The following is a 15,626-nucleotide window of genomic DNA, read 5'->3' on the forward strand; positions in this document are numbered from 1 at the left end:
GCTCCTGCAATATAGCTTAATACCATTCATCTTATTTTGCTGAAGTCTAAAAATTGTATATGCAGCTTTTTATTTTCATATTGAAAGGAAAATTATTACTTCAAAGTCCTAATATAATCTACAGCATTTACAAGTACACTGATTTGGGATTTACTTTCCAGAAGAATGAACATTAGATACCCATGAATAGAAAGTACTGGTAAGTGTTTTAAAATAACTTTACCTTTATGCATTCTTCTTGATTCAGACTCTTTGGTTATGGTTGCCAGACAGTGAGGAAGTACACTGCCACAGCTGTTGCTCTGTCCTAGTGGCAAATGACCCTGCATAAAATTTTGTGAACAGATATTTACAAACTGCACACATTATAACTTTGTACATCAGCAATTCCGGACAAAACAAACACCTCAGATGGATTTCATGACAAAGTATCAGCTATAAACTACTTTAGCTGTACACATTCTCAATTTCTGAAATATTTTCAAGTATCTTCTCCTCCTAAAATCACATGAAGGCTCTCGTTGCTCTACAACGATTCATGGTGCCACAATCTAGATACAATTTTCAGTTTCATCTCCACCTTCTAGTAAGACCATGAGGAAAAATCAGAACTCTAAATTTTCTTTAAAAATCAGTTTACTTTAATTTGAAATTGGAATCACTATTATAGAATAATCATAAATTAACTGTTTATGCATGCATGTTTATTGCATGACATCACTACAGGTTTAAATTAAGGTTGTTTTGGTGCCTTTCCATATCTTAACATGTTTGGATTTCCTTTACGTTTAACTCTGAATTTATTGGTTTGTAACATCTAGGTTTATCTACACTGAAAAGTTACATCGGCATGGCTATGTCTCTCAGGGTGCAAAAAAACCCACTGTCCTGGGAGACATAGTTAAGCTGACTTAACAACCGGCATAGACAGCGCTATGATGATGGAAAAATTCTTCAGTCAACCCAGTTAACACCTCTTGGGGGACATGGATTACCTACGCAGATGGGACGATCCCTTCTGTTGCTGTAATAAGGACATGTCTACACTTACCTCCAGAGTGATCGATCCAGCGGGGGTCAATTTATCGCATCTAGCGAAGACGTGATAAATTGACCGCTGAACACTCTCCCGTCGACTCCGGTACTCCACTGGCGTGAGAAGAATAGGCGGAGTCAATGGGGAGTGTCAGCAGTCAACCTACCGCAGCGAAGACACCTCAGTAAATAGATCAAAGTACGTCGACTTCAGCTACATTATTCACGTAGCTGAAGTTGCATAACTTAGATCGGACACCCACCCCTTCCCCAGTGTAGACCAGGCCCAAGTGTCTACACTAAAGCTCTACAGCGGAACAGTTGCAGAGTGTTTTAGAGTGTAGACATAGCCTTAGTTTTGGGATAATTACAACATCCGATGAAGTGAGCTGTCGCTCACGAAAGCTTATGCTCAAATAAATTTGTTAGTCTTTAAGGTGCCACAAGTCCTCCTTTTCTTTTTGCAAATACAGACTAACACAGCTGCTACTCTGAAACATCCTTACGTTACTCAACCTTAGCTCCTTAACTTTTCATAGGGGACAATAGAAATGGAAAAGCTATATATCGGCATATTACTTACTTTAGGAGTAACACTTCGTCCGAGAGTAGCGCTACTGAAGTGTGGCGATACAGAGGGAGTGGTTTTCTTGCGGGGTAGAGTATCACTCAAATATGTGCCCTCCTTGTGCTGTTTCTTTCTTTCTTCCAGATTTCTAAAGTGCTTAAAATATAATTTGCAACACTGTTTTGACAAAATGAACTGAACTGTTTGGTAAATTATGTTTCACACAGAATATAATGAAATCTACAGTCTTGAAATTTCACTGTAAAGAACCTGTCTTGTTTTAAAGCTAAATATTCTGTTTCACATCTTGTCCAGAATTTATTTATATTATTTTATTTTAAAGGCTGCTGCAGTACTAAAAACATATCACTAGTCATAGAAATTTACATGGTGCATGGTAAAACAGTAACCAATTGTCCCCAAAGATAAAAACGATCAACTATTCTCAATTTAGAATAGCATTAAAGACTCTCTGAAGCTTGTGCAGTCCTTAGGGTTCTCATTTAAACACTTATCATTAATGAGTTCTGCCAGTTAAGACATATAAATGGCCAAATAAAAGTGATTTCCAAGATTCAATGGGACATAGAAATACGTTACAAGTTCCATTTCTTTTTATGGAGATTGTGGACCAAATTAATGACAGGGAGATGATTTTAGAAATAAACAACAGTTTTAATTCTTCATCCTTTTAAAACTAAAAATTTGTTTCCATACAGGTGAGTTGTTAAGAGATTCATCTTAAACAAAGCTCTCAAAAGCTATCACACACATAGAATGAAAAATATTTTGTAAACAGAAGGTAAAGCTTAATGTTAAATCATCACCAATTTGAAACTGAATCATACTGTACATAAAAATGGGCCTGTAATTTGACATCAGTACTGACATCTTAATCAGTTGATTAAGAAAACATTGTAAGAAAAGGAACACATTGCTGGCCCTGCACCCAATTATTGTTTTAAAAACACATGGAGTCTAAGGCTCTGTCTACACAGCCAACTGAACGACAAAACTTTTGTTGTTCACAAATGCTTAAAAAAGCCCCCTCCCGAAAGACAAAAGTTTTGTCTTGGCAAATGGCAGTGTAAATGGCTCGTTATTGGAGGAGTGCACTCCTGTTAACAATACGAACCTCGCTCATAGGGGGTGGAAGTATTTTGTTGGCAAAAGTGTCGACAAACTGCGTTTAGACTGTCCGACTTTTAATGACATGGACGTGTTGCTAAAAGCTGTGTAGACAAAGCCTAAGTTTACAAGTGGCATCCTATTAGGCAACAGAAAAATAAACCCCTCCAAATGCTAATGAACTGGTAGTTTAAAGGCAATATATTTTTGAAATCCATTGTTGGACGGTAATAGAAAACCCTCCATTTAAATATGACGTTAGAGCTAACCACTGGCACTTTACTGTTGTAAGAGCTTCCAACAATTAAGATAGCTCTCAAGTGTCAGCATTTTCCACTGTGTTATTCGTTTGTTTTAACAGCAAACAGACATACAATATGTACCGTACCAGGGGCTATTATGAGATCTTTTCTCATCTCATTGTGCATGTCTCTATCACTAAACACATTTACAGACCACCACAAGAAGAGACTATTTATTCGACACCACTCAGTAATAATTCATAAACATTTCAGCAAACCCTTTAAGTACAGAACTCTGCGAGTCTGAATCAATTATGGATTCTTAGATAATCACACCACATGAAAAATTCATGTGTAAATGACTTCATTGCCACCATAAAAAAATCCAAGATGATCAGCTTTTAATTTGTTACCTGTTGTTGCCTGCGATGTTTCTTAGCTGGAAGAGGAGGTGGTGTATCAGATAAAGGAAAAGGATCTACATGTGTAACCATGACCTCAGGCCAATGGACTGATGGAAGTTGAGCAATAGAGCGAGGAGAAAGAGAGTGAGGAAACACAAATCCAGAACAGAGAGATGATCTTAGCTTTATAGGAAAGAGAGAAATTACACACAGAGTTTTGTACTAGGAATTACTCAATACACATGGCACACACAAGCTGCAGTTTATAACAATATTTCATTGAGAGAGTTCTGAATGAAAGTACACATTATACTGGAACTGGTAAGATAAATATTTAAATATTTGAAGCAATGTAAAAATGCTAAATACCAAGTTTATTGGTAAACTATAGCAGCACAAAGATAGGAATTTTTTAGTCATAAAGTTACTCCATTTTTACACAGAGTTGCCTCTCTATTTTTTAAACAATGTAAAGGTTGATATCAAGGCAAAAAGTGACAAACACAGCACAAAAAAGGCCAGAAAGAACAGATTGGAACAACAAAGAAAAGTGAAGGTATCGATCGGTACCCAAAATATTAAAGATAGATATTACTTCTGTATAGATTCACCCCACAAAAATGAGCTACAATAAGATAGGAAATAATGCTTCACCTCCATCATACAAATTATCATTATTATATGACTTGAGTCTACTTTTCCAAAGGATATGCTACCCCTTCCTATTTGAAAGGCAATGATGTCACTTATTTCTGACAGGGGCATTCTTCTTAGCCTCTAAAATCCCAAATCCAAAACCAAACATTTTATAATTGGAGAATTCCTTTGGCCTTTCTATCAGACGAACATCTGACCCTTCATCGCTATGTCTACAGTTCGTTTTAGGGTTAAACTTATTACACTAGAAATTTTTTTAAAAAATAGCTGTGAAAGAATGATGTAAACAAAGGGAAATGTCTCTCAAACAAACCTCTTTATTTTGTGGCTGGCTCGCCAGCACAGCCGTGGAAGGCTCAGTGGCAACAGCGTCAGCATCTGTGGGGGGCTGAGTGGAAGGGGATCTATTCGTGGAATTGCCATACAGCTCACTAATTTCACTTACACTGATATAACCCTAAAAGGAGGAATTCAGAAATTAAACACGAAAAAGGAGTAAAAGCCAAAAGACGTGCAAGAGTGTTAATGTATCCAGTACAATGAAGGTTAGTTTAGAGTGATACAGCCAAATATCTGTGGTCTTATCAAATATTTCATTAAAGCAGTAATAACAATTATATTTTTAAAATACTGAATACTTCAATTTTGAAGAATGTTTTTAGTCATTCTAAATACATTTGTCTTACCAAAAGGCAAATCAACTGTAAGTGAGCAAGACACTTTATCAAAGTAAAGCCATCAGTGCTTCTTGTTTTGTTTTGGTATGTTTAAATTTGAACCACTTAGCTAGAGCTAAACATAACACTAGCATTTCCTCCAAAACAAAAGTCTTATTCATGGATGCTTAATGCTTAGGATTTTCCTCTGTTCACTTTTTTTTTAAAACCCATCCCTATTTATTTCCTGATACATCTTTCAACTAAATTTGTGGGGCCTGGATGGCTCATGGGATTGGTATTATGATGTGGTGGTGTTATTCTGTAAATTACTCTAATAATAGTCCCTTAAATTAGTAGTGTCTTAAAGTTGCTTCCCTCTGATGGCTGTTTGGAGGCTCATGTAAAATGGGTATCAGTCTGGTTCCTAATGGACAAGAGTCCACATCTTAAAAGTAGCCATTGCAATTTGAATCTCTATAAGCAATCTTAGATAAGGAGGGTGCAGGGCTGACTGAAAAAGTATGGAGGCGAGGCACAATGGCAGGACAGTTGATGTACATGTTCTGATGTCAAGAGAAATTCAGTGTCTAGTGCTGTCAAATAAATTCACTTCAAAAATAAAATACAGCTTCAATGCGCTGATTATTAAATCAGTCAAATGCCACAGCTCTTGATCTGTGGAAAAAGGCCATTTTACAGGGGGGAAGTCACTGCTGAATTAGTGTCATAAAAAGTAGACAGAAATATATTTTTTAAAAAATGAAACAGTGAACCACTTTTAAGAGGAACAGGTGGAAAGAATGGAATATGGTTATAAAACTGCACTGAGTCATTAATACATGAAAAGATGTCCTATTTTGGAATTCAGATGATCAGAACAGCTACAACTTATTGCTACCGTAGTTCTGCTTTTAAAAGGGATCTTTAGGAATGAGCAAAAGAATATTTTGGTTGCAGAGAGAAGCATTGCAAAGACGCACTAGAAGATGGAGGATTTTATTCACTTAATCTCAAGCCAGATGTTATTCAGGAAACTCAAGTGTGATTCTAAGTTAAGGAAGCTGCCTTAGAGATCTGACAATTTATTCAAAATGCTAGTATTTTCTGTTTACAACAAACTGCAATCCACAGACACAGAAACTTCATTATGATGAGTTAAGATGATAAACACATTGATTCAGTGTTGCTAAGATATGCACTGGCTGAATCACTACAAAAAATAGGGACTGTAGCTCAGTTTCCTTCGGACTTCTTCCCCAGTTTAAAGGCTGTGGGTTGTGAGGACTCACAATGGTAACCTCAGAGCTTTGGAGCTTCACAAGTGCAGCAAGGTCTAGGTTTTCCTTCACATTACCCCTAACTTACTCAATACCTCAGCCAAAACTTTTGAACCTCTTCCCTTTTGACTGCCAACAATGATTAAATAAATAGAGCTACAACAGCTCAAAGTCTTCAACTCAGTGTTTAAATGATGAAAGGCTGAAATACACATTTATAATGGATTTTTTCTATCCCAAAAAAGGAGAAGTCAGTGGCAAAAAAATGTAAAATATATGATATAAGAGCAAGAACACTAGAACTTAGTCGCACTTGTCCTTAGCTGTTTCTAGATCTCTCTTTTCTTGTGTCAGTTAGGTTCAAGCATTTATTTAGAGAAAAACAGATTCTCTAACAAATGCAAAATGGTAATATATCCAGGGCAAAAGTTTAATGAATGGGAAAAACATCTGTGAAGCAATTTTTTGGCTTAATTTGGATTTCCAGAAGTAACTCAGCTAAGTTTCCTAATCATAGCAAGAACAGAATATTGAAAATCACATGAACCGTGGATTGCATATTTTACAAGATTTGCCAAACTCTAAATCACTATTGCATACAATGTTAATAAACATTAAGCTTACCAGAGGTACAGGAAAAGCTTACCTCTTTTAGACTGCTGGGACAGACAGGAAATCCTTTTCCTCCAGAAAGTCCAGAGTATTTCTTTTCCAGATTACAAAGATTCTCTTTTTCCTGTCAGGAATAGATATTGCATTTATTTCAGAAATGAATATTTATCCACCTAAAATGAATACCAGTTATTTATTTAAAGGGTATAAGGAAACCCTCTGGTGTGGCTAGAATTGCAATAGCAGTTTCAATTTTATTTATTTATAGCAGAACTGAAACTCTCCAACAGTTCCCAACAGACTCCTTTTGGCTTCAGTGAGCTTTGGATCACACCCTATGTGTCCAATCGCAATTGCCAAAGATTGTAAAAAGTGACCAGTGATTTGGGATGTCTGAGTTTTGGGGTTTCCAAGTTGACACAGTAAAGAAGCCTGACTCTTAAGGTCTGTCTCCAGCATACAGGTGAGATCAAGGTGTTCTCAGAGAACAGAATCCAATCCCTCTTTGTGGTCTAAACCAAAATGTAGCCCCCCAGGAGAAAGATACATTTTTTCATTCTAGAATTTTATTAGCCAGAAGCTGGTCATGGCAAGTAGTCTGATTTTGTGGCCAATTACTGACCCATTATATGTTGATGGTTTGGGAGGTGCAGAGGTTGTGCACATTCCCAGATAGCCTTTGATGGGTGAAATGTTGGCATATATATATATATATATAAAATCCTAAGACAGAGGAACAGCTTTTGTTTACTATATTTTTAATGCAGAGACCTTGTTCATTGTGAGGTAATCTTTATAAAACCTCTTATAAGATGAAACACCACTACAGTTTTTAGTTAGGAAACCGGCTGGTAATAATAAGGGTGGTTTTTTTTTTTAATGCTATTGGAAAACAGAAGCCTGTTGAGATAATTTTGTTTTTCCAACTTCCATATAACAGTTGGATTTTTTTATATTGTTGTTTTTTTAAAAAACGTCTTACAAAGAAAAGAAAATGCTTACTCTTTGCAGCATCATTATTAAGTTATTCTTCTCTTTTACAAAATGATCTTGTTCCCTCTGCGACTGCTGGACGATATGATTGGCTTGCTTTTTGAGAGCAGAAATCTTCTCCTAATATATAAATATAATAACCACATTTTACATATTTAAGTTTGAGAGGACAATATATGCAGCATGGATCTTGTTCAGAGAGTGCACATGCTAGCAAATATAACGTATATATTTCATCCATAAACTTGGCAAAACAGAACTGTGATAATTAATAACTATTTCTTAAAGTTAAGACTGTAACTACTGGAAAAGAATTTTTAACTATTAAAAATGTATGAATCCTTAATGTAGTACATGGAAAACTGTTAAAAATGACAAGCTATCACTTCAATTTGTAACGCGTTTCCTGGTCCTGCTTGGAGTCTCTGTAGGGAAGAATGCGATCAATCAATCTGCAGAGAGCCAGCCCAGAGTAAGATGGGTTGAGTTGTGCCTGTTTTTTGGGTTCTTGTGTGTCATTATTCTGAATTCTAAGAAATAAAGTAGTGTTATGTTGCTACCTTCCAGCAAAAGTATTTATGCTCTAACTGCTGTGTGTGTGTGTATGCATATGGAACGTCCCTATCTGTGAAAATAAATAATTGTTTTTTTCTCTTCTCCACCTTACAGTGCTATGCTATGAGGTGTTTTATCACATGAGCAGAGGACTTGGAACCAGGAAATCCTGAATTCTAATTCTGTATCTAACCTCACTTCTTCTGAAGTCTTGGACTCTTAATATCTCTGCCTCCACTGGCCCCTCTGTGAAGTTAGGATAATAATAATACTTGCCTGAGGTTTAATTACTTTAAAATGTTTAAATGCTTTGAAGATGAAATGCACTAAGTGGCAAGTATTATATAGAAAGTAATACAGAACTAACAAAGAAATTTCTAAATGACAGCCAATCGCTCCATTAAATGGGGGGAGGATTCAGTAGGAAACAGACACTATAGAGAGTGGCTCCTTGTAAGTGCCATAGATAGGAGAACAAGGCAAGATCAGCTGGGGCGGGGGCGGGGGGGAGACAGACATTCTCAATCTACTTTATTGTGTTGAAGTAGAACAAGTTATATTCTGCCATGATGCTGACATTTTACTGCATTATTTTCCATTTGTTAAAATACAGATAAGAGATGAGCAAGATTGAAGCAGCAATCAGGTTCATTTATTGAGGTTGCAACAGTCAAACAAAAGCAATGATGGTTTGAAATTTTTTATCTCACTATACTCTAGGTTGTTCCACAATGAAGGGGAAAATTAAAACATAAGATCCTGAACACTACTGCCCTCATTTAAATAAATACTTGTTTCATTACCTGTGCCTTGCCACATTGTTAGCTTATCCAACTCTGGTTTCATCTCCTACACTCCCTACTGCTTCTTATTGTCCACCAAAGATTCTGGCTGCTTCTGTCTCTTAGCCCATCCAGTTTTGTATGTTTGCCAAATAGCTCCATAAAACCATAAAACATCTGAAGACCCACCTGGTGCAATCAAATATTTCAGCATTAACACTGCAACCTCACTCAAATCTATTTCACCTGTTTGCGTCCCTAGGTTGGTAACTTCTTTGGCTTTTACATGCATAGGGCATTCAACTCTTTCTGAGTAGGCACTGTAGTGCACAGAGTAATAACGAACAGCAGTAACCATTAGTGGCTCTTCAACTGGTAAGCATAAAGCTGACATGGGGAAAGAGGGTTTGAATAATTTTTCTACCTTATACAGACAGAGCTGGGGAGGCCTGCATAAAAACATCAAGACAATACACAGTAGATGATCTGGGTCTTGATATATTGTGATTGCACCCCAGTATAAGGCTGATATCAGGGGATGTGTCAGAGGGTGACTGGCTCTTTAAGGGGTGGTGGATCCAGCCCGACCTGCCTCCACAGAAGTACAAAATGAATAATGCCACATGATAGGCAGATCATGTGACTAAAGTCAGGCCTTTGGGGTGCAGATAAAAGAGAAGCCTTTAGAGAGTCAAAGGGAAGAGAAGGGAGACTCCCTGTAGGAAGCCCTGGGAGTCGCTACTCGATAGAGAGCAGGGAGAGATGCAGAGGAATAGGAGGGCTACAGGAGTTGCTTTATATATAAAGACTCTCCCTAGCTCCTAGGCAGAGGGGCTGCAAGCCTGACAACATCGGGAGCCAGATAAGAAGACTGGAGCATGGAGAGCAAGTCTGCTACAGGGAAGTCTTGGCAGGGATAGGACTAAGACCATTGCACAAAGGGTCATGAGCCAGCTACGAAGGCTCTATGGGAGTTCTTGTGTTTTCCTGTGAACTTTGTTAACAAACCCAGACCCCAAGGAGGAGTGTTCATTGACACCTGAAAGTCTGTGTCGAAGTTATTGGGGAATCCAAGAGGGGAAAATGAGGTAGGAGCTAACCCAAAGCCAGACTGGGTAGGTGGTCCTGCTACAGGTAGAAATGCAACTTCTCACCTCTTAGTAAATTTATCTTTAAAGGTAAAGAGTAAAGTTAATAAAGGTGATCATGGTAAAGGTGCTGCTTCTCATCATCATATTATCAGAGAACTTCCTATATAACGTAGCAAGAGTGAATTCCCTAGTGCAGTGGTGGGCAACCTGCGGCCTGCATGCGGCCCAGAGCAAGCTGATTGCAGGCCGTGAGACATTTTGCGGACATTGACCGTCTGCAGGCATGGCCCCCCGCAGCTCCCAGTGACCGCGGTTTGCTGTTCCTGGCCAATGGGAGTTGTGGGAAGCATGGCCGCAGGTTGCCCACCACTATCCTAGAGGATATAATGAATATCTGGCTCTCCTACCTTTTAAGGATATAGCCTTGCTTGGGATATTTTTTGTGGTTGTGGTTATTTGTATTTTTGTTTTATTTTATTTTGGGGGTGAAGATGAGTTTGTATTATAGGACTTTGTTCTTTAGTTTAATTTAATTTTTGGAGGGCAGTGTGATTGGGAAGATGGGGTTGTCATCATTATGAGTGTCATTCTTGCTATGATGCTTTTTGAGAGAAAGGTTTTGTAATGTTTCCTATGGACAGTCTACCCCTGGATTCACCTAAATCCCTTTTATGTGCACCAGCAAAGAAACAGGTAATGGTGAAACAACAGTGCTCTGAATTTAAAAAAAAAAAAACACATCAAGCAAAGAGTTGAGTTTTAATCCTTTTACCTTTCTACTGACAATGCTACGCTGATATTCAGCTACTTCACGCAGGAGCTGCTGTGTCAGGTTCTCTTTCTCCTCATCTAACCTGCTCTCATGTTCAAGTTGCTGAAACTCCAGATCTTCAAAGTGTTTGCTTTCTACATCCAACAGATCAGCATCCTTTAAAGACAGACAAACAAACAAACACACATGCAAAAATTTTGCATTTACAGTGATCAGAGAACAGTTACTTAACAGCATTAAATCTCAGGAAAAACTTCCTAACTGTAAGAACAGTAGGACAATAGAATAGACTGCCTAGGGAGCTCCTTCACTGGAGGTTTTCCAATGGAGGCTGGATAGCCATCTGTTTTGGATGATTTTTTAGACATAACAAATTCTGCATCTTGGCAGAGTGTTAGACTAGATGACCCTTGCAGTCCCTTCTAACTTGGTTCTATGAATCAGTCTAAAATGATTATTCAATTTCATTCCACAAATCTGTCTGAACAAATACAAACTTGATTTCTTTAGTTAGCATTACCATCATCATAAACAGAAGTAAACATGGCTGATCTTTACTTTGGGGTTACTTCGTCAATTACTGCCAACATCCCACTATTACACAGAATTCTATTTCACAGGAATTAAACATGAAAAGATGGAATCACCTGTGCATACACACATTTGAAAGAACTTTCTATTCAGAACAGGTTCTTATAACATGCTCATCACCAGAGTGTCTGAGTGCTTTCCAATAGTGGATTAAACAAAGTGACTGACATCTGTCATGTTTATTCTTTCATCCTCTCCTCAAGGGAAGAAGTGTATGCAGTGGAATGTTTTGTTTTGGATTTTTTACATATAATATATATATATACACACATTGCTATCTATTTGTTTATCTTAGAGAAGGCAAGGTCAAAGAAGTGCACCTTGCACTTGGAATGGAAGGTGGTCAGGTTTATGATGGTTCTTAGTTTTTAGGGAGTTCATTCCACAGTCTTGGACCAGCCCCAGAGAAAACTGCTTCCTGCACAGATAAGCTTTACCCTAATGGCAGAAAGTCCCATTGTCCCAGAGGAGCACAGTTGTTGGCCACAGTCTTCATCCCAGAGCCTCAGTTGATGTTTTAGATATGCTGAGCTCATGCCACGGAACTCCCTGAAGGTAAGGACTGAAACCTTGAATCTGATTTGATAGTCTATGGAAAGACAGTGTTGAGAGCAGAAGACAGGTTTGATGTGCTTGCAGTAGCCAATGCTGTTGAGGAAACATGCTGCAGCATTTTGTTCAAGTTAGAGTTTCCTAAGTGCTGAAAACTTAAAGCCCAGCTATATCACATTGCTGTAGTCCAGCTAAGAGTGAACAACTGAGGCCGAGTCAGCATCCACCAGGAGGGGGCTGAGTCTCCTAGCCCATCAAAGATGACAGAAGGACAGAACATAGTGGCAGTAGTGCACTAACAGCACATTGGTTCATTTTGTCTCACTAACCCTTTCAACAACCACATGTGCCCATTGAATAGAAGATGAAGAAAAACAATTTCCAAATGCTAGCCTCAGAGATCTGAGAGAAAAGAACCCCACAATGCCATTTTTACAGTCTTTTCAGTACCTAACTATACTTTAACTTAGACTGTACTTTAACTTTGTTATGTTACAGGCAATAAAGTCAAGTTAGACTGTGTAAGTGTTGAATAAAATGCAACAGTGCCGCTGCAAAGAATGAAAGAGTAACTCAGATATGTAAATCAATTGTGCAGACACATAACCTCAGGAATGACATTTTCAATGCATGATTCAGATTATAAACTAAATTATGTATTGAAGAAAATAAGTACGCACAACAGCACACAGAGACCAGTTGACAGTGTGGCAAAAAAGCAACAGATAATTGTGTCAAATAGCAATGAGAGTTAAGTGCTAATATAGTTTATCCTAATTACTGAAACCACGTATTTGTCTTTGCTTGTTCAGTTACAAGGTGATGCTCTAATGTCCATCTAAACATCACACTTCTTATCAGCTTTCATATCAGCCAACAGGCGCAGGCTGTTAATTATGTGTGACTGGGCTACAGATTTTAAAATAGTACAAAAAAAATTTTAATCCACTGTTTTGCATTCTACTCAATTGTCACCATGCAACATATTAATTAAGAATGCACTGAAACAAATACTTAACCCTCACAACTAAGCTGCAAAAAGTTTGCAGATGCTTCTTTGCATATGTGAGATAGAAAATATTATAATTAACTTAGCTGTAAAAAAAAAAAAATAAAAAAGGTTGTGCAATCTTGAAACTTGCTACTGACCCTCTTCAGCTGCTGCTGTAACTGTTCCCTCATGGATTCAGGGCAATTATCAAGCTGGGTCTTCTGCTCGGAGTAAAGCTCCTGAAGCCTCTCTAGTTTTTCCCTTTCAGCATCAAGCTTTATTTTTTCCTGAAGTTTGAACCAGAAAATAAAGAACAGAATTACCTTAAAACCCAAGCAGTTGTTAGCAATTATGATAATGAACTCTAAAACTCTAAAAAGCCTCAGCATGTAGTTCAAAGACAGATATTCACTGTTAGTAGAAATTGCAATGATAGGGTGTAAAGTTGACATAAAACAAAAGTTAATCATGACAGTGAAGTAATTAATTCTCTTCCTAGTCCTTGTTCTTTGTGCATAGGAGTTACATTCCTCCCACTCCCATGCTCAAAAGGCATTGGCTAGCCCTGTCCTATCTTTCAAATCTAATCTAAATCTTTCTTATCTAGTAAAAAATGGTTAAGGAAGCAGCAGGCATGTTAGTCTGATAATGATAGAGTGAAGTGAAAAATGTTTTTTGCAAAGAGCAGGGTGAAATATTATATATACTCTGGTTGTACAGGGAAACTGGAACTCTCAAGGTGAGTAAACTACCTGTCTACTTCCTGAGCACAGGTTAGCAAGCAGTAAAAAGGTTAAGTGATGCAGATTACGGTGAAGAAATACGTTTGGGACAGGAAATTCTGTTTCAGTAGCTAAAACATATTGAATCTGTTCAATTAATCCCACAGGAAACTGTACCCTGTTCTCTAGGATGCATATAAGGCTGCTTTACATACTCCTCCCTGAAAACTCCAGCAGCATCCCTAGATATATCTTCTTTTCATCTCTCCAGTGTACATAACATTATTTAAGGTAACTAACTTCAGCACTGGCAAACATAGTTGGTACATTCCCCTAAACATTCTTGTAATGTGTCTGGAAGGAACAGTATGCCTGACATGCCATAGAAAGCGGCTGCCAGAACATGTACGTTCCAGAAACCTTGATAGGGTAAATTAGTCTCTAACAGAGGATACCCATCAAGAACCATCTTCACCTATGAAGACAGCCAGGTTTCTTAACACTATTTTTAGTCAGCTGCTGCTCACAGACTCACTCAAATATTGTTCAATCCCTGCTTCTTCTCTTCCTCTTTGAGCTACACATGGGCTTCTCATTTCCCAGCAGACCTCCATGTCTTCTTGATATTTTAGGTGCCCTAAATGTTCCAGCCTCTTTCTTTGAGCCTTCCAAGGACAGTTGAATTCTGGACTGCTACAATATCCAGTTATTTGTTCTCTTCTCCATCTTCTTTTTCTCTGTCTTCTGAAAACGAGTGCCTCTTTTCAGCAGCTCCTCACACTCAGGTTTTGCGGTCACTGTACATGATTTGAACACCTTGAATAGACACGTCTCTCGCCATACAAGATCTTCTGTTTCATGAGCACTGAATGCTCTTTCATATTCTCTTCATTATTACTAAAACAGTCCTCAAACCTTCACAGTACCATCGAGATGAGGAAGCAAAATTATTTTGTTTGATTAATCTCCTTATATTCTCCTCTCCTCTAAAACGGGGAATATCACTTTCCCAAGACAGGTTGTTGGTTTGTTTTTAATGTTTACAATCAGGTCTTATGTGAATTGAAATGCTCGTTTTGGTCATTTCTCAGGCCATGCTATCAGGCCACCGAATTGCCCAGAAAAATGGACAATTTTCACAAACTCAATAAAAACCGAGAGATTGAACCATCCTATTCAGTCACCTGGACTCCAAACCCTCATCCCTATTCTCAAACAACATAAGCAGAGCTCACTGACAAGTACAGAGCAGTCCCAACTTGACTGAGGTCACACAATGACACAGCAACATATAGTTGAGAGTAGAACCCGGGAGACACGACTCCTAAAGCTCAATCCCTCATCTATTTATTGTCAACTGTTCTGAGATCAAACTCATTCCACACAGGCCACCAAACAGTCATCAAATTACTGCTTTGTCACTACTAGCCCAGAATGAGGCAGACAGTATCTGTCAGGATTTTGACAAGGACAGTCGGGACCGAGGTCAGAGGATGGTCAAACCTGAGGTTGAGAGTAGCAGAGGAGTTTGTAGTCAAGTTCTAGGCTGGAGTTGATATCAAGGATCAGAGTCCAAATCAGGTTTCAGAGTCCGGGTGAAGAAGCGAGGTCCAAATCAAGCTGAGGTTGAAGCCAGGAGTTCAAGAACTGGGAGCAGGAAAGGTCATGACAGCAACAGGAGATCACTGCTGTTGCCCAGACACTTCCCGGAATGCCTCTTGGGTTTACATAGGGTGGGGAGCCAATCAGGAGCCATGAAGCTGCTGCCTGTCAGACCCCTTGAGGCGGAACTTCCCATGGTCTGTATCCACAGTGAGTAGTGGCTCGTGGAGCATGAGCTGGTTATAGCTGCTGCTGGGTGGCAGCATGGTGGTGTCTGCTACCTGGTAGCTATGGAGGCCTAGGTTTGAGACCTGTTGGGCCTTGCAGTGGCTCACATCCTGAGTCAACCCTTCCCCCCAACACAAAAGGGAATCTAAATATTTCACAAATCAA

At 38.5% G+C, this 15,626-nt stretch overlaps 1 protein-coding gene across 4 annotated transcripts in view; it reads right to left on the bottom strand.

Moving 5' to 3' along the window:
* PHLDB2 (pleckstrin homology like domain family B member 2) overlaps positions 1–15,626 on the bottom strand; it is a 104,774-nt gene that overhangs the window by 28,108 nt on the left and 61,040 nt on the right. Inside the window, exons 7-14 of one of the 4 annotated variants that reach the window (XM_074972654.1) lie at positions 13,068–13,196; positions 10,776–10,931; positions 7,585–7,695; positions 6,617–6,706; positions 4,348–4,491; positions 3,387–3,560; positions 1,619–1,759; positions 224–323 (exon numbers count right to left, since the gene is read on the bottom strand). In XM_074972654.1, the coding sequence (XP_074828755.1) occupies positions 224–323; positions 1,619–1,759; positions 3,387–3,560; positions 4,348–4,491; positions 6,617–6,706; positions 7,585–7,695; positions 10,776–10,931; positions 13,068–13,196 (1,045 nt within the window). The remainder of the gene's footprint in view (positions 1–223; positions 324–1,618; positions 1,760–3,386; positions 3,561–4,347; positions 4,492–6,616; positions 6,707–7,584; positions 7,696–10,775; positions 10,932–13,067; positions 13,197–15,626) is intronic. The other 3 variants (XM_074972663.1, XM_074972670.1, XM_074972678.1) reach the window with 3 other exon arrangements.

The sequence above is a fragment of the Natator depressus genome, chromosome 1 (genome assembly GCF_965152275.1).
Source record: "Natator depressus isolate rNatDep1 chromosome 1, rNatDep2.hap1, whole genome shotgun sequence".
Taxonomy (NCBI): Eukaryota; Metazoa; Chordata; order Testudines; family Cheloniidae; genus Natator; species Natator depressus.